The sequence below is a fragment of the Microtus pennsylvanicus genome, chromosome 2 (assembly GCF_037038515.1).
Source record: "Microtus pennsylvanicus isolate mMicPen1 chromosome 2, mMicPen1.hap1, whole genome shotgun sequence".
Classification (NCBI taxonomy): Eukaryota; Metazoa; Chordata; class Mammalia; order Rodentia; family Cricetidae; genus Microtus; species Microtus pennsylvanicus.
In genome coordinates this window covers 98,428,900-98,454,454 of record NC_134580.1, presented here as the reverse complement: position 1 = coordinate 98,454,454, position 25,555 = coordinate 98,428,900, and the positions used below count along the sequence as shown (strand labels likewise).

General features: G+C 47.1%; 1 protein-coding gene across 3 annotated transcripts in view; it reads left to right on the top strand.

Annotated features, from left to right (window-relative positions):
- Positions 1-17,315, top strand: part of Pla2g4e (phospholipase A2 group IVE) — a 79,103-nt gene extending 61,788 nt beyond the window's left edge. For 2 of the 3 annotated variants that reach the window (XM_075961871.1, XM_075961873.1), the window contains 8 exons: positions 4,081-4,303; positions 8,292-8,406; positions 8,870-9,007; positions 10,943-11,050; positions 11,554-11,757; positions 12,648-12,814; positions 13,957-14,140; positions 14,480-17,315. In XM_075961871.1, coding sequence (XP_075817986.1) covers positions 4,081-4,303; positions 8,292-8,406; positions 8,870-9,007; positions 10,943-11,050; positions 11,554-11,757; positions 12,648-12,814; positions 13,957-14,140; positions 14,480-14,697 — 1,357 coding nt within the window. In that variant the 3' untranslated portion in view covers positions 14,698-17,315. The remainder of the gene's footprint in view (positions 1-4,080; positions 4,304-8,291; positions 8,407-8,869; positions 9,008-10,942; positions 11,051-11,553; positions 11,758-12,647; positions 12,815-13,956; positions 14,141-14,479) is intronic. The other variant, XM_075961870.1, reaches the window with a different exon arrangement.
- Positions 17,316-25,555: the final 8,240 nt, after the last annotated feature.

Below are 25,555 nucleotides of genomic sequence, written 5' to 3'. Positions count from 1 at the left end.
CAATGGGTGTGGCCTGGGATCTGGTAGAACTCTGAATTTTCCCATCCCAAGTGAAGTGACTCATGATTCCGGAAAAGCTCTGCCATGCGCAGTTGTGGGATTTGGAACATTCAGTTTAATTCCTTAGACTCGGTTTGCTGGGTCTGTAAAGTGGGGTTGACAATAGGCTTGGCCTCTCCCAGTATTAAGCACAGAGCCACTGTATACATTGGCCATTATTGGCTATGTCCTTGGCAGCGACCCAGAAAATCACAGCGGCTAGTGATGAGTGAGCCTGGTGTTACTGTCTGTCCTAGTGAGATGCAGCCACCCTCTCTCGGGGATGGGCCCCATCTCCCGGGATGGGTGGAGCTAGCCCGGTTGCGCTGGCTTGCCTCCCTGCAGGTCCTCAATACTATCCTTTCTCCTGGTCTCTGCCCTGTCAGTCCCCGTCAAGTAGCAGAAAGGAGTAAGCAAGCTTTTACAGGGCTGCCTCCTCCCCACTCTGCTGAGGCAGAAGCCAGGGAAGGTCAACTCTACCAGCTGGCATAGCACCAGGGCCAAAATAAAATAAAATAATCAAAGGATCTTGAAGGTTAATGACAATGTTTCTATGAAGGTCATTAATACAGTTATCTTTATATAAGATGGTCATAGCATAGACCTTGTAGTGTTTATATATATATATATATATATATATATATATATATATATATATATATATATATAGTGGAAGGGGCTCACTAAAATCCCCAAGCATCCCTGTGACCACAGGAAGTCTCTTAGCCAGAGCTACACCTTTCTCTGTCGGGTACTGAGCCCTGAGTCTAGGTAGCTCTCATCAGAGGGACTGGATGTGAACTTGACCTAGGAAAGCCCATGGCTCCATATCTATTCCCCAGATGCTGGGGGCTTTGGATAGATGGGCCAGGTTATCAGTGCTACCCTCTGCGTAAAGCATAGCTATCCATCAGCATCCAGAAGGGACTGGTTACAGGGTACCCAGGGGATATCACTGTCAGCTGATGTTAAAACCCTTTATCCATACATGGCATGGTATCTGTATAATAAAGCCCACACAGTCCCACCGGGCACCTTAAGTCACCTAGCACCAAATCCAATATATTTGCTGTGTGAGTAGATACTAAGTTCTCTGTCTCAGTAATGACAGTCCACAAAGTAAGCAGGAAGAAATTTCTGACTGATTTCCGTCAGCAGTTGGTTGGGTTTCTAGGCGAAGAACCTGCAGGTTCACCCATAACTTATTTTACAGGCAGAGAAACAAAAGCACTTGCCCTGCATTACTCATGTCAGGAATCATAGACCTGGATTTGAACTCAGTCCAGGGCCCGTGTTCAGTGGCAGCTCTCAGATAGCAATAAAGATAACTCAGAGTATTAGAGAAAGGCTCAGCTATCAAAAGCACATACCGCTCTTCAGAGGATCCAGCTTTAGTTCCTAACACCCACGTCAGACAGCTCACAAGGGCCTGGAACTCCAGTTCTGGGGAGATACAATGCCTCATATGATTTTTTTTAAAGGTTTATTTTATGTATACAGTGTTCTGCTTGCACCAGATCTCATTATAGCTGGTTGTGAGCTACCATGTGGTTGCTGGGAATTGAACTCAAGACCTCTAGAAGAACAGTCAGTGATCTTAACCTCTGAGCCATCTCTCCAGCCCAGCCTCATATAAATTTTAAAAATAATTATTAGCAGGGCGGTGGTGGCACACACCTTTAATCCCAGCACTCGGGAGGCAGAAGCAGGCGGATCTCTGGAAGTTCGAGGCCAGCCTGGTCTACAAGAGCTAGTTCCAGGACAGGCACCAAAGCTACAGAGAAACCCTGTCTCGAAAAACCAAAAATAAATAAATAAATAGATAGATAATAAATAAATAAAATTATTATCATAGCTGACGTGGTGGCCCAGCACTCAGGAGGCAGAGACAGGTGGACTTCCATGGATTCAAGGCCAGCCTGATCTACATAGCAAGTTCCAAACTACCTAGGGCTACATAATGAGACTCCATCTCAAACAAAATAAGTAATAATAATAATAATAATAGAATATGTTTAAAATGATAACTTGCTTTAGTAGGCCTGGGGAGGGGCAGGCATTGTGTTTGCTTGGACCGTAGGCAGAGCACAGAGAAAGCTTCAGGACCTGCCGGAATGTCGCAGGGAAAGGCTCACAGGTCCCCTGTACTGAGGAAAGTATGGGGAACATGCTTTTTAACACAAAGATAAACAAGATGTGGGTGGTGGTACGTGCCTATTAAGTCAGCACTCAGGAGATAGAGGCAAGAAGATCAGGAGTTCAAGGCCAATCTCAGCTACATACTGGGTTGGAGGCCAGCCTGATCTACATGAAACCCTGTAAATAAATGAAGAAGGAAGGAAGGAAGGAAGGAAGGAAGGAAGGAAGGAAGGAAGGAAGGAAGGAAGGAGAAAGAAAGGAAGAAAACACTAAATAGGTTTAGGGTAAGCTTTTGAAAGTAATAGAGCAACTTTATGGAAGTTAGGGTGCTATTTGTAGAAGAAATCTGATCACCTTCCATCTTCCTTTGGAACCAGCCCCAAGAAGGAGGCCCCTGTTTGTATCATTTGGCATCCTTAGGCAAACCCCCTGCCACCAGGGAACCTTCTGGGACAGAATAAAGAGGAGCGCTTCCTCATGTTGACATACAGAAGTTTGGTCCAGGCCAGCAGAGTCAGACAGATCACTTACCTGGAGAGAAGCGGGTTGACATTGCTCAGGGTCATTCGGTTCATGACCTGGATTTTTTAAAACTTTCTTTAAAAAATTTTTAATTGTGTATGTGTGTTCAAGTGCCCACATGGAGGACAACTACGGGAGTTGGTTTCTTCCTCTCACTATGTAGGTCCAAGGAATCAAAAAAGGTAGACATGCTTGTCGGCAAGCACCTTTACCTTCTGAGCCATCTTACTGTCCCCAAACAAGGTAGACATGCTTGTTGGCAAGCACCTTTACCTTCTGAGCCATCTTACTGTCCCCAAACTAAGGTAGACATGCTTGTCGGCAAGCACCTTTACCTTCTGAGCCATCTTACTGTCTCCAAACCCAGACTTTGAACTCAGTCCAGGGCCTGTGTTCAAAAGCTGCTCCCAAATAGCTATAAAGTTAGCTCACTTCAGCCGAGCCATGTCCCCGCTAGACTCCATGGGGCAAGCAGGAAAGAGAGAAGACCTTGGGCCTAGCCTTGCTATTCCCACCCATCATAGTCCACATTTATGTTAAGAAGGAAAAGAGGAGGTGGAGAATGAGAAATGGGGAGAGAGGGAAGGAGGAAGAGCAAGGAGAGGAAATAAATCTTTTCAAAAATTATTTACACGTGTGCGTGTTCCGCCTGCATGGATGTCTGGGCGCCATGTGGGTGGCTGGTGCCTGCAGAAGCCAAGAGAGGAACTGGATCCCCTTGATTTGGAGTTACTGATGGTTGTGAGATGTTGTGTGGGTACTGGAAATTGAGTCGGGCTCCTCTGGAAGAGCAACCAATGCTCTTAATTCCCGAGCCCCAGGAAATACATCTTTAATTAATGTCCTGTCATGGGGATGAATATGGTACAACAGAGAGTAACTAGGATCTGGAGTCAGCCGATCCCGGGATCAGATGTTGCCCCAGCCCTGTCTCACCATAGTTCTAGTTGTTCCACACAATGGTAACTTTTGCAATCTTTTTTTCACAAGAACTGTATGAACTGGGTACATCAATCACAATTCTCACCACTTCAGTTAAGGAAACAGAGGCAAAGAGTGGTTAAGTAGCTTGTCCAAGATCACATAGCAAGTGATGGGTAGAGCCTGGTTTTGAACCCAGGAAGATGTGGGCCTAGAATCCTAATCTCATTCAACACGGGCTTCCTGATGTGCAATAGGCATTCAAGAGAGGAAGCAATCAATTATGAGAAGTAGTACTTGCCTGACTCCCACCAAAGGTCCTCCCTCATTCCCTTTCCTCCAGGTCCTCTGCCAGGGTTAGAACTCCCCATGATCTGCCCATCTTCTGTCCTGTCTGAACATGGGGTTGGTCAGACTAGGGCTGGGGTAGCTCTGTCAGCTGTGTGTGTCTCTCTCCAGGACTATGGCTACCTTGTACAGTGACGCGGAGTGGTCTTCCAAAAACCTGGAGCCTGCTGTCTTTGAGGCCCGGAGACATGTTGTCAAAGACAAGATGCCGGCCCTGTTCCCAGATAATCTCTGCAAATGGCAAGAGGAACTCCGCCAGCACAGCCAGCAGGGCTACAAGACCAGTTTTACAGACTTTTGGGGCAAGTTGGTTGAGTACAGTCTAGGTGATAAGGTGGGTGTTCAGCCTTTCCTGGGTTCCATCTGCCTAGAGTAATACCAAGTCTCATTCTTTCTTCTTCAGAGATCCTGAACTTCCGTGGCTAAAGGCTTTAGGGTAGATTAGATTAGATTAGATTAGATGTACCTGCAGGTACATCTCAGGCTGGAAGAATCGTGGAGTGTCCAAATACATATTGGGGAAAGATGGTGAGGTCATCTTTCACACCCTTTTCAGAGGACTGAGACCCCGTGTTGGGCCCACCTGGGTGCTCCTCTGCGTAGATGAAGCATAGCTTCTGAAAGCCATATCTAAACATCTGTGGGAGAAAATGAGAAAGAAGCTGGGCCAAGCAAGAGTGCTGTCAGCCATGCCTCCATTCTGACCCCGCGTGGAGGAGAGACAGAAAAGTCAAATAAAGCATACATTGTGTGAGTGCTGTGTGGCCTAGGAAGGCTCACAGCAAGGACTTGTGGGTCCTTTGGTCCACATAGCTATGTGCTGCATTATCCCCGGCTAAGCCTGCCTTAGCATCTCATCATTAGGTCCAAGGAAATGTGGGCCCAGCATAGACAGCCATAGATTACAGGGTGCAGCAGCCAGCACCCCTCAGTGTTGTTCTTGGTCACTGAAAGTCTGCACGGTCCATTTTCATGGCCACCACAAGGAAAGAGACCTGGCAAGGTTCCTTCCTGTTCTAAGAGTCAACAACTGAGTGACATATGCCCCCAAAAGAGCCTGCCTGCGTGGGGTACAGCTGGCACAACCATGAGAGTTGTGGTAGAGTGGGGAATCCCTAAGAGATGTGGTCCCATACACCAGCATGAGCTCAGCTACTGCCTATATTCGTCACACTAGGCTTTAGAAAGCAGCCACTGGTTGTTGCTTGGCTCCAAAGCAGTTTCCCACTTAGCTCTGTCTAGCCCACCAGATCTTGGCCCACTTCTAGAGGTGTCTTGGGGGCTCTGAAGTCAAAGCAGAACTTCCCAGAAGGAAGATGGACAGCATAGTATCTTCCAACAGGTTCCCTCTGCTAGGTAATCAGATGTTTTGTGTAGGTGGAGGCTTCTTGTTCCTGGATGCCCAGACCCCAAATAATCACACAGAAACTATATTAATTAAAACACTGCTTGGCCTATTAGCTCAGGCTTCTTACTAACTAACTCTTCCATCTTAAATTAACCCATTCCTATTATTTTGTATTTTATCAAGAGGCTTATTATTTGCCAGTAAGGGTCCAAAGCATCTGTCTCCATCGGCAGCTATATAGCGTCTACTTGATTCCACCTACTATCTCTCTACATCTCTGTTCAGATTTTCCACCAGGCTTTACTCTGTTAAGTCACTGGCAGAAAGCAGGTTCTTTATTAACCAATGGCAATAAAACATATCAGAGCATTCAGAGGGGAATCCCACATCAATTTTGGCCTGGGAAAATAACTTAATGGATAAAATGCTTAAGTACCCAAACTTGAAGCCGGGCATTCAGATCCCCAGAACCCACGTAAAGCCAGGCAGACATGGAACTCTCTGTAATACCAGCACTCAGGAAGCAGAGAAAGCATCCCTGGTTGGTTAGCGAGAAATTGTTAAGCTCCAGATTCAGGTAGAGACCCTTAATAAATAAAGTAGGAAGCAATGGGGGAGGACATATGACATCAGCGGAATGCACACACACATGCACATGTGCTCAATACCCACACACACATGCAAACATGCAAAAGTCTATGTGTGCATACCACACATACATACACATCAAAAAGAAAAGGAAATGAAACATTTTGAGCAATCAATAACTTGACTCTCATTTTTTCTTGTTCTGAGATAAAGTCTCACATTATATAGCTCAGGCTATCCTGGGATTCACACTGGAGCTCAGGCTGACCTTGGATTTGTGGTGATTCTCTGGCTTCAGCTTTCCAAGGGCTAGGATTGCATCCATGTACTTCCACACTGGGTCAGCTCCTATCTTTAGTAGTTACTTATTCCACTTACATTTTTTTAATTTAAAGAAAGTCATTTAGAATTTTTTTTTCTGTGTGTTTACCTCCATGTGTGTGTGCACCACATGTGTGCCTGATGTCCACAGAGGTGCTCAGACAGAGCAGCCAGTGCTCTTAACCACTGAGCCACCTCTCCAGTCCTCATTTGTTCTTTTAACTAATTACCCCTGCATGCCTGCAGCTATACTGGCCATGAGGATTCCGAGAGGACTAAGATGTGGTTCCAACCCATAACCTGACCTGCCTTTGACAACCCCTCTCTACCCTGACTCCATGATGAAGCACAGGTGGAGGGCAGAGGCTAAGGGTGTTGGTTCTGGATTCAGATAAAACGGATCTGAATTCTTGTCCTGCTCTGCAGGACGAGGGTATCCACTATTCCTTAGTGGGAATTCCATCAGTGAGTAATTAACATTTTAAAATTAAAGGCTGACCATGGTAGCACATACCATAACCAGGGAGGCAGAGGATTGCCTCAAATTCAAGACCAGCCAGAGCTACCTATAAAGATCCCATCTCAAACCAGGTATGGTAGTGCACACCTTTAATCCCAGCACTTGGAAAGCAGAGGCAGGCGAATCTTCTCTATGAGCTTGAGACAAACCTGGTCTACATAATAAGTTCTAGGACAGCCAGGCTATGTAGGAATACCCTGACATAAAACAAAAAAAAAGGACTCATCTCAAAAGAGGAAAAAAAATATTTTTTTGGAGGTAGGTTCTCATTATGTATCCTTGGCTAGCTTAGAATTCACTATTTAGACCGTGCTGGCTCAAATTCACCTTATGTGTCTATGTGTTTCACCTCCGTGTGTGTGTGTACCACATGTGTACCTGGTACCCTTAGCGGTCAGAAGAGGAGCTTGGATTCCCCTGCCTCTGCCTCCCACATGATGGGATTAAAAGCATGCAATATCACAACAGGCACCAAAAAAATGGTTTTAGCAATAATAATCAATAGCAGCCCACATGGTGAGAAGAACGCACCAAGTGTTCCGAGCTAGAAGTCCAAGCATTTTGAGAGCCTAGAATGGAGAAGAATTAGGCTAGGGGAAGAGAAGCAAAGCTAGGAAGGTACAAGAAGACCTCTTCTGATCTTCCACTCTAGCTAGGGTGAGAGTCTCTCCCCCTCCTCCAGCCCCCTTGACAGCAATAGCTGGCTGGGTTCTTTCCTGGATCTGTGGCTTTACTTCTAGGACACTTAACTCTGTATCGCCCAGATCTCTGGGTCCAGTTGTGTTAAACACTCTCTTTTGCTTCAAAGAAGACCTAAGAGATGTTGGGTACACATGTGTTTGCCCTTCCACCCAGGTTCACTTCAGTGAAGTCTTTGTGCACAGGGTAAGCACAGAGGGTCAGAGCTTGGGCACCTAGGACCTCAGCTTGGCCTCATTTGCGCTTGCTGATTCTCTTTGGGACATGGCTGAAGTGGTCCAGGCATATCTGCGGGACTTGCCACACTGGACACAACACAGATCTTGGAGGACTTAAGGCTTGCCTAGATTGTCCCATAGTTTCAGGGTCCTAAGGCTCCAGTTGAGAAGTGGGGTGAGGGGAGAGGAAAAGAGATTTGCTTCTTAAATTTTAAGGGTCAACACCAAGTTAATAAGACAAAAATTCCTTGCGGACGTTCAGGTTCCAAGGGTGATTGGGAGTAATGGCAATAAAAAGGGACCATGGTGGCTTTTCCTACCTTTACCATATCCTCCATCCCCGAGATATGAGAATCCTCAGACCCCTCCCCCCCCCCCCGCAAGAGACAGCTTTAAATTGCAGAGCTAAGCCCACCTCACTTATGGCCTGTGTTGCCAGACAGCCCAAGAACACGTTATACGTTCTCCAAGTGCCTTTGAGAGTTGATGTCTGGACTCCCTGCAACTTATACAGCTCCCCAGGGTGGGGTGGGGGAGGCTCTGGAGTCTGCAAATGGATTCAGATAGTTCTCTTGTTCCTCACGAACCGCTTGCAAGCCACCTCTCCTAACCACTGGTGTCCCTACAGAAAAATGATTGCAAACTGTCCGAGCAGCGGGCCGCCTTGTGCCAGGGGCAGAATCCTCTGCCCATCTACCTCACCATCAATGTCAAGGATGATGTAAGCAACCAGGATTTCAGAGGTAACACTGGCGGCTAGTGACTTAGGACGGGGTCCCTTCTTGGCGGGTACAGCACACACTTTGCCAGTCTTCACAGAACTCTCCCGCATGAGGGGGGCAGGGAGATATGGGGATTTCCCTTAGCCAATTTCCCTTAGCTTGCCGGGGATTATCTGATGAGTCGGTGGGAAATGATGGTAGTGAAGATGAGACGCTAAGATTTGGGGGGGGGGGGCTGCCCAAAAGGGAAGCCTAGAAGGGTAGTTTTTGCCCCCAGGTTATTCAGCTTTAAGAAGCAAAAGTTTGAGCCTCACCGCTTGCAGAGCTGTTTGGTTCAGCAGCAAACGCCCCCTTGCGTCCCACAGCGGAATTGCGGTTTGCAATTCTAAGTTCCCTGGCTTCCTGGAGCCAGCACTGGTGGGCCGGGGGCGGGGCTGTGTAGATGGCTCGCCAACCTGAGACTGATATTGCTCCCTGTGTACAGAATGGTTCGAGTTCTCCCCCTACGAGGCGGGCATGCAGAAGTATGGTGCCTACGTTCCTACTGAATTATTCGGCTCCGAGTTCTTCATGGGGCGGCTGATGAAGAGGCTGCCTGAGCTAGAGATGTGCTACATGCTAGGTGACTCCCTAGGACACTCAGTCCCAGTGTGGCGGGGCGCCCTGGACTAGTGGAATGACTGGGAGAATCTTGTGCCAGTGCTGCCTTGGTTAGCCTTGAACTCTTGAATTTCCTGCTCTACCATATAACATGAATCCAAGAGGGGCTCCTGAACCTACTTCCAGATTGTAACTACCCTAATCTTGCTGTGACCCTTTAGGCCCAGGGAGACTTCAGTAAAGGACCCTACAGGACTCTCTCAGCACCCTGGTCTCTGATGGTCAATCTAGGGTCTGCTCAGAAGCAGCCTGGGTGAAAACGGCTTCTAGAAAATCACCTGTCTGGCTCTAGGCAGCAGTGTGCCTGCTTCCAAGAAAGACTGAACCCCTCAGATCCCAGGCAGGGGGGACCCCAGCAGAAAGGACAGAGTCACTGGGAAAGCCTAGCCCAGCTTCCTGTTCTTTGCTCCCTGGTTCCTCAGAAGCCAGGTCACTGAGTGCAGCAGTCAGAAGCCAGGTCACTGAGTGCAGGGGTCAGAAGGCAGGTCACTGAGTGCAGGAGTTCACTGTGACATCCACTGTAAAATCCACATCCACATGCCTACTGTGACATCCGCTGTGATGTGCACTGTAACACTTACTGATACCCACTGTGATGTCCACTGTGACATCACCCACTGTGACATCACCCACTGTGACACCGCCCACTGTGACACCGCCCACTCTGACATTGCCCACTGTGATATCCACTGTGACATCATCCACTGTGAGACCATCCACTGTGACATCACCAACTGTGACACCATCCACTGTGACATCGCCCACTGTGACATCACCCACTGTGACATCATCCACTGTGACATCACCAACTATGATGTCCACTGTGACATCATCAACTGTGACATCATCCATTGTGACATCATCCATTGTGACATCATCCACTGTGACATCATCCATTGTGACATCACACACTGTGACATCCACTCTTTGTTCTTCACTTCAGAATCTTGTCTACAAACAAAATGGCCTAGAAAATAAGCCTATCTTTATGGCTTCAAGAGCAGCTATTTAAACATGTTTTATCTAAATAGGATGCTTATATTCCACTTACTCCAAAGCAACCCATTCCAGAAAGTCTAACTTGAGTCCCATCTTGTCTACGATGTCCACACAGAAGCCCACAGTGCACAGTTCCTTTCTCTCCCCTGAGCCCCTACACTAAAGCCCGTGTGGTTCTGAAACCTATAGTCCAGCTTGAACTCACTTGCTAGCTGTGCAAAGTTGCCTAAATTGCCTAATTTCTCTGGAGCTGTTTCCTCAGGTCCATATAAGAAATTTAAATAGAGCATATAACTGTTAGTACTGGCTTGTTATGGTAGGGTCTCACTATCGTAACAGGTAGCCCAGGTAGGCATGAAGCTTACTATATAGCCTAGGCTAGTTTCAAATTCTTGTCAATCCTCTTGCCTCTGCCTTCCTACTGGGCTTACAAGAGTGAACCACCATATCTGGTTTCATTATTATTTAATAGTATTAGTATATAAATTTTTATATAACCTTATAGTATTGTTATATAAATTTTACATTCAAAAGTAAGAGCTAGCCTTCTATGTATCAAGGCTTACTGCATGCCAGACACTGTCTTAAGTGCTTTCTCAGTGTGAGCTGAGGCAAGGGTGGAACTGGGTTTGAACTCGAAGCCTGCACTTGTCAGTTACCAGCCCCCCTGCAGCTGTGTCCTAAGCACCCTCCTGCCCCCCTGCCCTGAGGGAAGGGAGAAAAAGAGCCAAGGACTAGCACCGTCAGCCATTGCACGGAACTGCTCAGTGGGAGTCAGAAATCCAAGTTTGTCCCACCTGCAAGCCGCCTGGTCTGGAGTAGGCATGGAGGCTAAGGCTCAGCCAGTGAGGTGTAGGGGGCCTGGCAAGAGTTGTTCATGGCTTCTCCGCTTCTCTAGGTTTGTGGAGTAGCATCTTCTCCTTGAACCTGCTTGACGCCTGGAATTTGTCGCACACTTCAGAGGAGTTCTTCTACAGGTGGACAAGGGAGAAGCTGCATGACATCGGTAGGTGGCAGCCTGGCCTCCCCTCTTGGGTAATGGATCTATAGCGTATGAACCGTGAGCTAAGGACTGATTGCCTGGCACTGCTTCTCCTTCGTCCCCATGATCCAGACAAGGGAAGGCAGTTGGGCCAGAGCGTTTTCCTTCACTGGTGGCAGGGGTGGGGGCAGGGTGGCTACAGGTGGTACTTGTGCCAAGGCCCAGAAGGATACCTCCAACATCCACAGCATCCAGAGAGCTGATGGCCCTAGATCTGAGCACAGAGAAACACCAGACTTCTGGGCTCGCCATCCTCTCTGGAGCCTTCCTTCCTGGCTGTTCTCTTTCTCTCTCTCCGTACCTCCCCACCCTCGTCTCATACCTCTGTCCTAAGTCCTCTTGGGTTCAGAGCTAGGGCTTGGGCAAGGAAGGAGTGAACTGAGCTTAGAGTGGCTCGCTCTCTGGGGTCGAGCAATCAGGCGCTACCCCAACTTTTGTAACCTGCCCTTCATTGCTTCCCCCTACAGAAGATGATCCACTCCTGCCCGAAATCCCGAAATGTGACGCTAACCCGTTGGAGACCACAGTAGTGATCCCAGCGTCATGGCTGTCCAACACCTTCCGAGAAATCCTCACGCACAGGCCCCTCGTGTCTGAGTTCCACAACTTCCTGTACGGATTGCAGCTGCATACTGACTACCTACAACACAAACAATTCTCTATGTGGAAAGGTACCCCACCTGGGAGCTCCTCCAGGGCTGGCTCTCTTGGGAGGGAGATAAATAGAATTGAAGTTGCCATTGAGAAAGTTGGTCTCCTTTGGTCACATGTTAATGGGTAGAAACACAGCTGGCTAGGGCAAGGATGTGGGGGAGGGGTGGGGACTAGCCCATTTGTGGCTGAGGGCTTGAATGAATACAACTCTGCCAGCAGGAGGCAATGCAGGCACTAATTAATTAACTGACTAACTGAAGAATCTGAGCAACTGTCCCAGGGGCAGATGTTGACCCCATTGTACAAATGGAGAGATAGGAGCACTTTTGGCAATATCTTTGGGGAACACCTTTCACTGTGAGTGGTGCCCCCATTGCAGTTGAGCAAGTACAGCCTAGCTCAGTCTCACAGCCCCAGATCTTAAACCACACTCTCATAGCACACATTCTGTGTGCCTCTCCTTGCTAAGATTTTGGGGACAAGGTCTAGGGCGCCTCCTCTCCCACCATGTAGAAATCTTTGATGTTTTATTTGACCACAGCCTGCGAAGTCCTTCAGTCTGGGCCCATTATCCTTTTCCTTGCTATCTGGAGCATGGGTATCCCTAGTTTATAGGATGTTAAGCCCCTCCTTCTCCATAAGTTCCATGGATGGGTCATGGTAGGTTTGTGTGCATAACCCATAAAAAACTGGCTAAAGTCTCAAGAGCATGCTGTTATACATCAGCCCACCCAGAGAAGTAGGACTCTGAGCCTTAGAGAGGATGTGGGAGGCTAGAGGCCCGGGCTGAAGCAAGAAAGCTCCAGGCAGGGCAATCTGGTCATATCAATGCCTCCACCCCCGCCCCCCACAGCGGACATCAGGGCACCGGGTAGGTAAGATGTTAACTAGAGGGCTTGACTTTCAGACACTGTGCTGGACACCTTCCCAAACCAGCTGACGCAGTTCACAAAGCATCTGAACCTGCTGGACACTGCCTTCTTTGTCAACTCCAGCTACGCACCCCTCCTTAGGCCGGAGAGAAAAGTCGACCTCATCATTCACCTCAATTACTGCGCAGGATCCCAGACAAAGGCAAGTAAAGTAGGAAGGGCGCCAGCCCCGGCTGCTCCTGAGCCGTCACAGAGTCAGAGGCTCTACCATGGAGACCTGCACAGGTGTGAAATGGGAGAAGATGCCCAGCTAGCGCACTCTGAGGCGGCCTCAGAAGAGCTCCCATCATGCAGCGCGATTCAGGGCCAGGGGACCAAACCTCGCTGGCAACCAGCTGGCTCTCACGTGCTAGGACTTGGGGTTTGCCTGAACTCAGTGAATGGCAACTTAATTTTTGCTTTTAAGCATCTGATGCACTTGGCCATTTTTCAGCTGAAAAAATATCTTGATGAGTTTGTAATATCTTGTTTTCAAAATAATACTAGGGTCCATGTAATCACAGGGCTTCCATATGGTTAAAAGAGTTAGCAGCAGTGGTATTTATTATTATTATTAGTTTTCTCTTTAAGGGAAAACTCTGGCTTTTGGTTTTTGGTTGTTTCTTTTAGAATTTTTTTGTTATTAACTTTGATACAATCCCATCCTGAAGCCAGGAAGAGAAAGGAATTATAGACAGATGACTAGAATGGAAGCAAAAGTCACGGCCTAAGCTCGTAAAGAAGCAACCGTGCGCTTCCCTACCCAGGACCTCACCTGGCCTTGCACCAGTTCCTTATGCTAGACTGCACAGCTGCTATTACCCCTAAGTCACAGAGGAGGGGACCAAGACTGGAGGCGTATGCAAATAAGGCCATTATGGGACTGAGGGTTCTTTGTGACTTAAAAGAAACTTTTTTCAAAGTCCAGCCTTCGGACACTGTCACTTCCAAAATCTCTGAGTGGTCAGTCAGGACTCCAGGCCCCAGTGTCTGTCAGTCTCACAGAGGCCACCCCTGTGTCCCCATGTCTGTCTTTGGGGGAAGCAGCAGCAGCGGGGCTTCTGTGTTTTCATTCAGCGGAGGAACTTTCATCGGGATGGACCCCAGACCACTGCCTGGGCCTTTTGTCCTAACCTGGCTTTCTTCTTAAAATACCACACAGTGGGAAAGAAGTTTGGAACCAGATTTAGCTAGAAAAAAATCAGGAAACCAGACCCAGGATCTCTGTGGGGCTCACCCCTCATGCCCTCCCCGGGCCTCTCCCCCAAGTTCTAACGTTCAAAGTGTCCTCCCATGACGTTACAGCCCCTGAAACAAACTTGTGAGTACTGCACCACGCAGAACATCCCCTTCCCCAGCTACTGCATCCAGGAGGATGACAAGAGTCTCAAGGAGTGTTACCTGATGGAGAATCCGCAGGAACCTGATGCCCCCATCGTGGCTTACTTCCCGCTCATCAATGACACCTTCCAGAAGTACAAGGCTCCAGGTAAGCTCCCAGCGTCTTCTGGACACAGGCAAATGCCCCTGATTTTAGACTTACAGAATCTTCTGAAGATCCCAAAGGGGAGGCCTGATTTAGCTCCAGTCTGAACCCAGAGAATTCCCTCCATCCTCTCCCATGAACTGGCCAACATAGTCTCCTGTTCTTTTAGTCACTCAGCCATTTATTGATACCCAGCTATGTGGATAAACCTGAAATAGATAAGCTATGCTTTAGGTGTGCGTGTGTGCATGCGTGTGTGTGTGTGTGTGTGTGTGTGTGTGTGTGTGTGCAAACAAGTCCTTACAACCTACCATAATCTGTAGCAAATCCTCTTGCCCCAAGGTGTAGAACGAAGTCCTGAGGAGCTGGAACTGGGCCAGCTGAACATCTATGGCGCCAAGTCTCCCTATGCCACCAAGGAACTGACGTACACAGAGGCCGCTTTCGACAAGCTGGTGAAGCTCTCGGAATATAATATCCTCAATAACAAAGACGCGCTCATTCAGGCTGTGAGGCTGGCGGTGGAGAAGAAGCGCATGAAGAGCCAGTGTCCCTCCTAGGCCTGGGGGAGCCCTGCTTATCCTGTGTCTGCTTCTATTGTCAGAAGCATCAGCCCTCAAAGCCTGACCTCACACACCGTTGCTGCCCTGCTTTCTGGCCAGGGGTGCAGGCGGCTTGGCCTGGGCTTTCTAGCGCAACATTACAAAGGAATGAGGAAGAGAGAAAAAGGAAAGAAGAAAGAATCGATCAAGTTTTACATCTCTGGAGTTTCTCTCCACTTCCCAGCCTGGAAGGTACCATGTTCGCAGGCTCCCGCACAGTCTCAAATGTAGAATGCAAATGTGACCTTCCTTTTCCTATGACTGGAGAAATGCCCAGGAAGACTGAGAACTACTCTAAGTTCCTCAGGAAAATGCTTTGTAAATTTAATGTGATTGCATCCTTGGAATTTTTGTTGTCAACAGTATTTTGTGATTTATTTTTATTTTTCTTTTTTACAATGATGACATGACGAAGAGAGTGTTAGTGGAAAGCCTGGTCTCCGACGCAACAAAACCAAACCGGTGACCAACCCGTGTCAGTGATGCCCCTTCAGCCGCCAGAGCCCTGGGCTGGTGTGCTCCAACCTTGATCAGGATCAGGTCACCCAGCCCCAGGAAAACCAGGCCCTGCTAGAATGCAGCATAAACCCACAGACTGCGGATCCAGGATGCCATTCCGGGAGGCCTGGGCAGGCTGTGGGCACCAGTTCAGTGGCAGGAAGCCACCAGTGCCATCCGCGCTCTCTGGCATCCCTCCGGCTTCCAGCTGGAGTTATTTATTTCTGAGTTCAATCCTCTTATTTATCACAGAAGACACCACCACCAGTTCCTCTAAGTTCTTATGAAGTGACTCAGGGAATAAGGTTAGGAAGGATGGCCTCAGAATGGCGACTTAGGACCCTGAGAAAGGCCTCAGCTCTGGAGGGGAGTATCTGATGAGCTCTGAACACAGACACCAGACTCCAGGCTTCACTGATAGATCAGAACACGAGCCCCTGTAATGAGAAGACAGAAGCTGAAGGGCAGCGAGGCCTGTGGCCTGCTCTGAGCCCAACAAACCTGGAGGTCAAGGCCCTTTTTCTGAGCCACGTGATCCCACCACAGTCCTTGGTTGTTGAGAGATGAATGGTACCAGACATTTTTGTTCATTTGTTTTAAATGGGCGCCTGTTTCCGTCACTGCTATTCAGAGTGTGATTGGGGCTATAAACCTAGCCACACTGACAAGAACCTGTACTGTGAAGAGATTGGTGCCCCCCCCAGCCTCACCTGCCCCCAGGTGACTCCCCTGTGGGAAGAATGGATTTACCACACATTTCTATCAACTTGGAGAACGTGAGCCCACAGACTCCTTTGAGCCATTGGTAAGCTGGTCTTCTTGACCTGCAGAACTGGTCCCTATACCCGCGTGATGCTGACGTGAGTCGGATGTCCCTCACCTCCTCTAGCCCTCTACTGGCGTAGCTGGCTGCCATTGTCTTCCCTCCCTCATGCAGGGAGCAGGCTCTGAACTGAACCAGAATAGGACCTGCATCTTGCAAAGCAAACACAGCCATGCCTCGGACTCGCCACAGCATGTGAAGTTTATAAGATCACTGTACCATTTGAGCACAGAATAAAGTGGTCAAGGTGGTGAATGTTGGCCCATCTGCTTTCATTATCCAATGCTACAAAGCCCTCCTGACCTGGACCCCCATCCTTGTCCCTACCCCCACCTCTGTCCTCATTCCCCACAATTCTCAGCTACTAGGGGTAGAGGAAGCTTGGGGCACATAAGCTTCTTCAGAGAGCTTTGTTGCCTGCTCCTGGGGTGGCCACTGCTTTCGGTGAGGCCTCCCCTGTTTTTCTGAAGCTCTCATCAGCTGGTGGAGTATTACCTGAGGCAGACCAGGATGCTCCCAGGCCATGTGCTCGGCAGGAGGAACCGAAGGAAGCTGAATGACTGCTTACATCAGTGGCCAGCGCATGCTTGTGCACAGCAGGCTGAAAACCATTTGCTTCCCAGGAACTTAGGTTTGGGTTGTGTCAGTAGCGAGAGAGGGTCACAGCCCCACGCTGTCACCCTCAGTATCCTGAGGAGTGCCCCTAAGCTTTAGGTACATTGGTTAAGGTCAAACTGGGATTCCTAGCTTCAACAAAGAAAGAATTTCAGGGCGACCTGGAATTGTGAAGAACAGCTGGTGTTTTTATTAAGGACATTTTTTAAATTTTTTTATTGTTTTTATTGAGCTATATTTTTTTCTCCACTCCCCTCCCCTCCCATCCTCTGCCCTCTCCCATGGTGCCCATGCTCCCAATTTACTCAGGAGATCTTGTCTTTTTCTACTTCCCATGTAGATTAGATCAATGTATGTCTCTCTTAGTGTCCTCATTGTTGTCTAGGTTCTCTGTGATTGTGAATTCGAGGCTGGATTTTCTTTGCTTTATATCTAAAAGCCACTTATGAGTGAGTACATATGATGTTTGTCTTTCTGGGTCTGGGTTGCCTCACTCAATATGATGTTTTCTAGAACCATCCATTTGCCCACAAATTTCAAGATGCCATTGTTTTTTTTTTTCTGCTGTGTGGTACTCCATTGTGTAAATGTACCATATTTTTCTTAGCCATTCTTTAGTTGAGGGGCATTTAGGTTGTTTCCAGGTTCTGGCTATGACAAAGCTGCTGTGAACATAGCTGAGCACATGTTCTTGTGGCACGATTGAGCATTCTTTGGATATCTACCCAAAAGTGGTATTGCTGGGTCTTGAGGAAGGGTGTTTCTTAATTTTCTGAGAAATTGCCATACTGACATCCAAAAGGGCTGTACCAGTTTGCACTCCCACCAGCAATGGAGGAGTGTTCCCTTTACCCCACATCCTCTGCAGCATAAGTTGTCCATTAAGGACATTTTAATATAGGCTTCAGTAGTAGGGTTAAGAGTGAGAGGAGCCCCAGAGGAAAAAAAAGATTCACCCAAGTGGGAGCGTATTCTTCCTACAAGGAAGTGAGGGAAAGTGAGGCATGCCAAAGTCTGAGTATAGGCTCTGCACGGAGAGCAAGCAGTTCATGTCTTAGCACTAGCCGTGTAGACATTGGCTGCTAAGAAATCCCTTTTTCCTTCTTCCTCCCCACCCTCTGTTGAGATGAGGCATGAGGTGGCTCCAGAGATGCACTGGATAAAATCATAATCTGATAAGGTAAAACCAGGAGCCAGAGCCAGCAAGATGACTCAACAGAGTCAAAACCAAACCAAACCTCATAGAAGCCTGGAAATCCAGACCCCAGAGCCCACATAAAGGTGTAGAGGAGGGCACTGTGGTACACACTCACATGTACACAGATGTGTCTTGCATACTAACATGTTTCTGCTTTATTAAGAGGAGGGGGAAAACCCAGAAGCCCCTAGGGTTGACCAGGGAGTTGAATGTGTCCTTTCTTTGTGAACAGGATTTCTGGTGAGATTCCAGAAAACTGCAGACTTGTGGCTGGGAAGGTGAAAGGCCTTAAGCGTTTGTTAATCATGTTGGAATTCTTGTTCTCTTCCTGGTTAGAGACTTCTGCTCGATGCTTGGTAGGAGCTCTTTTTCCTTTATCATGTTTCTGAAATTTCCCTTCATTCTGTCCTCCCACAGCTAGGATTTGTACCCGAGAGCTGTCAGCACCTATCCCTGTTCCCAGAGCGCCTCGCTGCCCACAGTTTCCTTGCCCACCAGTCCAACTTGCAAATGACTGGGACGTATTACTATTGTAGGGACTGGGACACAAGAGGGGGCCAAGCAGTGACTAAATTTCAAGGAGTTGCCTCTGGTCCCCCATGGGAGGGCCACATGGAACCTGATCCTCACAGCCTCTACGCAGAAAGGTACAGCAGGTACATACAGCAGGAGCAGAGGCCAGGCTAGCGATACCTTCCCTCCTGGTTTCTACTCAGGAAGCTGGAGCCCCTCTTGGACGACTCCTACTCTCCGAGATGCTGCTCTTCTGAGGTCCTGCCTCTCTGCTTCCTTCCCCCAACTCATACTCTTCTTAGCCGTCTCGGCTGCACCCAGGACTTAATGGCCGCTTCCTTTTCAACAGCTCAGCGTTCTAGTGCCAGCTAAGCTAAGGCAACCCTCCCTTGTTCTAAACAAAGGAATTGTAAGTCTGTATCTGCTAATGCAGTTTTTACTGTATAACCTAAAGATCTAAAATTAAGCCGCTCAAACAAAACTGAAGTTCTTTGTCTCTCAGAGATCTGGGCCACTTTCAGCTTTATATGCCATCCTCAAGGTTGCCTTTTGGCCGGCTATCACCACCTGTGCTTCAACCGCCATGCCTGTATTCCGGGCAGTAGGAAGATAAAGGGGTCTTGGGACTCTTGGACTGTGAAGTTACCAAAACAGGTCTAGACTGTCTGCATATAAACTCCTTTTCTTCTAAAAAAAAAAAAAAAAAAAAGACTGCAACTTTTATCTAAAAAGAATTACCAGTTGTTTCAGTTCTGATTTTCCAGTCTCTAACTTTGTAGCCTATAGCCTAACCTGGAAGTTACAATGTAGCCCAGGCTTCCCTTAAACCCATAGCAGTTCTTCTGCCCCTGGATCCCAAGTGCTGAGATTATAGGCTATGCCACCACACCCAGCCGTTTCCAGCTATCTATTCTTCCAAGTATAAGAACATAAAATAAGGCTGGAGGGATGGCTCAGACGTTAAGAGCACTGGCTGCCCTTCCAGAGGTTCTGAGTTCAATTCCCAGCTACCACATGGTGGCTCATAGCCTTCTATAGTGAGATCAGATACCTTCTTCTGGTGTGCAGGTGTACATGCAGACAGAGCACGTATACATAAAATAAATAAATCTTTTTTTAAAAGAACATAAAATAATCACTGTGTGCCTAGGGTCAGAGTCTGCTGGCTCAAGGATCGGGAAGGCATAGCAAGGACAGCTCTTCTCTCCCCATGTTTGAGGACGCAGTCAAATGATTTGAGGAGAACACTGAGCTTGCGTCTGAAAGGAAGAACTCCCTCCAAGACGGCTCCGTGGGTCAGCAATACGGTTCAGTGGGTAAAGCGCTTGTCATGCAAGTCTGGTCACCTGAGTTCAAGCCCCAGAAGCTGCATAAAGGTGAGAAGAAAGCTGAGCCCACAGAGTTGTCCTCTGACTGCCACATACATGCATGGCAACCATGTACATACATGCATACATCATGCACATATACAATGATGTAAGTGAATAAGTAAACTTTAATTTTTTCAGTTAATCTGGGTGGGGTTTCTTTTAGATTATAATAGTGATATAATTTCTCCCTTCTATTTCCTCCATCCAAGCCCTCCCACATACCTCTTCCTGCTCTCTTTCAAATCCACGGCCTCTTTTTCATTTGTTTTTTTTTTTTTTGTTGTTGTTGTTTTTTTTTTTTTAATGCTGGCTCCTCTCACTTCCCTGAGGCGTGGGCTGGGAAGTTCAGGAAGGTTGGACAGGTTCAGCAAGCTGTCAATCAGAGCACTTCCCATGGTCTTCCCCTACGGCCATTCTCCTGGGTGAGATTGAGATGGTGGCAGCAGCTGGCCTGTATGCCTAGATCAAGAGCACAGAGCTGTGTTTCCACAGAAATCTATGGGGTGGGGGGAGCCCTCACAAGCCAGGCCAGATTAAAGGCGGCAAAGAACTCACCTCTAAATAAGAGACATGTCAAAGAAACCTGTGGCAATGTTTTAAATCCTAACCTGTAATACTTGAATGCCTGAACATGAACTTTATCCTCATCTACGAAGTGGGCATCATGTTCCTGGTTCTGTTGTTAGCATGGTCCTTTCTAGAAACAAGCTGTCAGTTAGGAGTCACATTTTTGTCTCTGAAAAGTGGTGGCTCTGACAAAGTCCAGAGGGATGCAGTCTGAGGTCCCTGCACAGAGGGATGCAGTCTGAGGTCCCTGCACAGAGAGTGAGGGAGCCTGCTTCTGTTGGCTCTTTGCTTTGCCATCCCCTGTATAGTTCTTGGCCTCAGGGTCCAGAATGAGCCCAGGAACTCCAACAGGATATCATTCTTCAAGATAGGAGAAAAACAAACAAACAAACAAACAAACAAGAGCCAGGCATGGTGGCACACACCTTTAATCTCAGCCCTCTGGGAGGCAGAAGGTAGATCTCTGCCTTTAAGACCACCTTGGTCTACAGAGTGAGTTCCAGGACATCCAGGGTTACACAGAGAAACCCTGTCTCAAAACACTAAAAAAAAAAAAAAAATCTTTCTGATAAGATCTCATGACCAGACTTGCCTGCAGGGAGTCTGGAAAATTTAGTGTTTTACTTAGCTGGCAATGTGCCCCAGAACTAAGTCAAGAGTCATCTTGCTAAAGGTGCCTTCCCTGAAGGGCCTACAAGCCACCCTTGCTCTACCAGGTACATTTTTTTTTCTTTTTTTTTTTTTAGTTTTTTGAGACAGGGTTTCTCAGTGGCTTTGGAGCCTGTCCTGGAACTAGCTCTGTAGACCAGGCTGGTCTCGAACTCACAGAGATCCGCCTGCCTCTGCCTCCCAAGTGCTGGGATTAAAGGCGTGCGCCACCATTACCAGGTACATTTTAAGTGATCTCAGTGACATACAAAAGTGGCCACAGAGAGAGCAGAACAGGGTGTGAGAGTGATGGGGGCTTTCTTCACGGGCCAGAGAAGCTGCTCTCTCCCCCCAGGCCTCTAAGCCGCTCTGCAGTGTAAGGCACTGGCCTTGGTCAGCATCTACACCCAGCCATCAAACATAGCTCAAGACAAACCTATGGCCAAGGAGTAAGGGCAAAACCTTTCACAAGAATAACAACAGGGGGCTGGAGAGATGGCTCAGCGGTTAGGAGCGCTAGCTGCTCTTCCAAAAGTCCTGAGTTCAATTCACAACTACATGGTGGCTCACAACCACCTGTAATAAGATCTGGTGCCCTCTTCTGGCCTGCAGGTGCACATGCAGGCAGAACACTATAGATAATAAAAACCTTAAAAAAAGAATAATGATAGAACTTTGGCAAATATTACATTTTTCTCTCATACACAGAATCTAGATTTTGAGGGAAGTACGAAGGTAGAATAAGGACTGTTTCGGAAGGGGAAAGAGTGCGGCGGGAAGAAGAGGAGGGGCAAGACGGCAATGAGAGGAAGGATGCGACCCAGTGTGGAAATGTCAGAGGAGGCCTGGAGAGGCGCCTGCTGGGTAAGCACGGGGACCTGAGATTGCCTGGTGTTTAAGTGCACACCTGTAACTTCGGGGTGGGGCACTGGCCAGGCAACCCAGTGAATCAGTGTGCTCCAGATTCAATGAAAGACCTTGTTTCAAAAACTAAGGTGGAAAGCCACGGAGGAAGACACAATCTCTGACCTACACACACATGTACACAGGTGTACATGCATCCACAGGAACACACACACACACTCATACCCCATATATACAAAATATAACGAAAGGCATAATTTTATACAATGACCATTGTGCTAAAAAAAATTGTATAATTATTTTTTTCAAAAAAATAAATTTTTGCCAGGCGTTGGTGGCGCACGCCTTTAATCCCAGCACTCGGGAGGCAGAGGCAGGTGGATCTCTGTGAGTTCAAGGCCAGCCTGGTCTACAAGAGCTAGTTCCAGGACAGGAACCAAAAAAAGCTATCTCGAAAAATCAAAAAAAAAAATCCCATCCAGCAAATAGAATTGTGAATCTTACTATTAGGCTGCTTTCTTCCGGGATTACATAATACAGCAAATTGCCAGGCATCCCTGGAGAGCTGGAGTGCGTAGTATTAGCTTGGGAAAACAACTGGCTTCAGATGAAAAGCTGAGTGGGACTGGGACTGTTTAGTGGGAAGAAAGCAAACCAAAGGAGAACGGCATGCATAAATGGAAGATGACGATAGAGAGGACCAACCTCCACTCTTGCCTCTCCCCTTCCCCACCCTTCCCTCTCCCCCCCCCCCCCATCAGGATTTAGCAGGAGTAAGAATGATGCTGGGGCAGCTGCAGGAAGCAGAAGGGAAAGAAGAGAAGGGCAGGCACCATGGAGCTGGGGAAGGAGGAGGAGGCACAGCAGGACTTCCTTCCCCCCCCTTTTTTTTTTGGACTAAAGGCAATTCATTTATGTTTCTTCCTTACTTTTCTTTCCTGCTTGTAAAACAAGAATGTGATTGTTCTGTAAAGATTGAAAAAGTTCTAAAGCCCATAAAGAGAAAACTAAAGTTATCTGTTCCCACACTCTGGGAGCATTACAATTTGGGGGTTCATCACTTCTATCTTTTTCTTGAGTACTCTAAAAATCTTTAAACAAAAATATAAAATCATGGACTTCCACTAAAAAAAGATTAGAGCTGTGGTTTTTGTTTGTTTCCTTTTTTTCCAGATGTGGTTTCTCTGTGTAATAGCAGGGCCATCCTGGAACACTATAGACCAGGCTGGCCTCGAACTCACAGAGATCCACCTGCCTCTGCCTCCCGAGTGCTGGGATTAAAGGCATGTGCCACCCCTGCCTGGCCAAGTTGTAGTTTTTAAAACACCACAAAGGACTGAAGAGATGGCTCAGTAGTTAAGAGCATTGGTCATTCTTCATTTCCCAGCACCGACACGCACATGGTGACTCGATCATGTGTAACTCATTCCAGGGAATGTGACACCCTCTTCTGGCCTCTTTGGGCACCAGGCACACATGTGGTGCACAAACTTCCAGACAAACACACACACACACATACACACACACACACACACACACACACACACACACACACACATATTTGAATTAATTTTAAAAAGACCATGTCTCAAAAAGCAACATCGAAACAAAATCCAACACACTACCATACAACACAAAGTCACCTCCTCAGGCCATTCCTAAGCACACAGCTTAGAAGGAGTAAGTAAGCATTTCACACTGTTGTGCAACAGCTCTCTGGAGCTTTCCCACTAGCAAAATTGAAACTTTACACCCATTGAATAATACCCTATTTCCTCCTCCCCGAAAGTTCTGGTAACCACCACTTCGACTCTACTTCCTGTTTCTATGAACTTGACTACTTTAGAAACCTCCACAAAAGAGACATCTACGATATCACCTCTCTGTGGCTTCTTCACCACAGAAGATCTTCAGATACCCACGATGCGTCGTCATGTGCCGCTCACTGAGCTACAACCCTAATCCAAAATACTGTTTTGTTTTTTTTTTCAGGTCAATAACCATGTTGAAAGCCACCATTTCTTTAACTCTGTGGGAGACAGCTAGTTGCAGTTTTTCAGTATTATAAATAGTAATAAACTTCCTCTCAGATAAAGTTTTTTTTTTTTCTAGACAGGGTTTCTCTGTAGCTTTGGTGCCTATCCCGGAACTAGCTCTTGTAGACCAGGCTGGCCTTGAACTCCCAGAGGTCCGCCTGCCTCTGCTTCCTGAGTGCTGAGATTAAAGGAGTGCGCCACCACCACCCGGCTTCAGATAAAGTTTTATATTCATTATTCCACAGGGTGAATATCCTCAGGTTAGTTTCTTCAACATGTAATTCCCGAGTCAAAAAACAGATCAATTTTTGGCAACGCAGCAAGGAATGATTGACATGTAATCAACTGCATGTATCGAAAGTACATAATTTGGGGGTCTGGAGAGATGGCTCAGTAGTTAAGAGCATTGGCTGTTTTTGCAGAGTACCTAGGTTCAATTCCCTGGACCCACTTGGTGGTAACTTTAGTCTCTGGTGAAATCTCGTGCCTTCTTCTGGCCTCCTCTGGTCGTGCATGCGTGTGGTGCACAGATACACAAGCAGGCAAACATCCATACATGGAAAAGAAAGCACATAATATGACTAATGTCCTATGTGTACAAATGTGAAACTGTAACCAAAACCAAGGCCAGGGAGGTCATCTTTCATTTCCAAAAGGCTTCTCCTAACCAAGGTCAGGGAGGTCATCTTCATCCCCAAAAGGCTTCTCCTAACCAAGGCCAGGGAGGTCATCTTTCATCCCCAAAAGGCTTCTCCTAAGCTCTTCTCTCTCTTTACAAACCTTCCTTCTACTCCTCCTAGTAGATTATGTGATAGGTGTGTTTTCCTTTCCAAGTAATAGCCAAACGTCTCCCAGAGGTGTCCAGCCATTTCACATTCCCACAAGTTGTATAAGGCAACTTATACAACTTCTCGCCAACAATTGGTATGGTCTTGATAATTTTACACAATCTATTAGGTATATTGTGATCTTTCTGTGGTTTTAATTTTCCTTTCCCTAATGATTAATGATGTTAAACACACCATATTTTTGTGAAGGGTCCTTTGGAACTTTCTCAGTATTAAAATTTGTTTTTATTTTTAAAGCTTTTTCCTTTTTTATGTGTTTTGCCTTTTGCTATGTCTGTGCACCATGTGCATGCAGTGCCTGCAGAGGCCAGAAGAGGGCGTTAGGTTCCTGAGTCGACATGTGGGTGTTGTTAATTGAATCTGGGTCCTCTGGAAGAATAGCTAGCTCTCTTAGTCACTGAGACATCTCTCCAACCCCTTGTTATTAAATTTTAAAGGTCTAAGCATTCTGTATATAATTGTGAGATGTTATCTATAAATATATTCTCCAAGTCTGTACCTTACCTTTCCCATAGTTCCTTCATAGGTAGGACATTTTTTAGTTTGACAAATTTTCTTTATATGGATGTCCCTCTGGTGTTAACTAGGAAAAATTACCCTACCTTATAACCACATAAATTTTCTCATATGTTTTCTTTGAGAACTTTTATAATTTGTAATTTTTACATTTAGTTTTAGAATTCTTTTTGAGTTAGTTTGAACAAAGAGAATGAGGCCTAGATCAAACTTCATGTTTCTGTATACAGGCATCCTACTGATCTAGAACTATTTGTGGGTCATGTTTGACATCGCGGGGGTGGAACCCACTATGTCATGCATGCTAAGCTTCTACATTC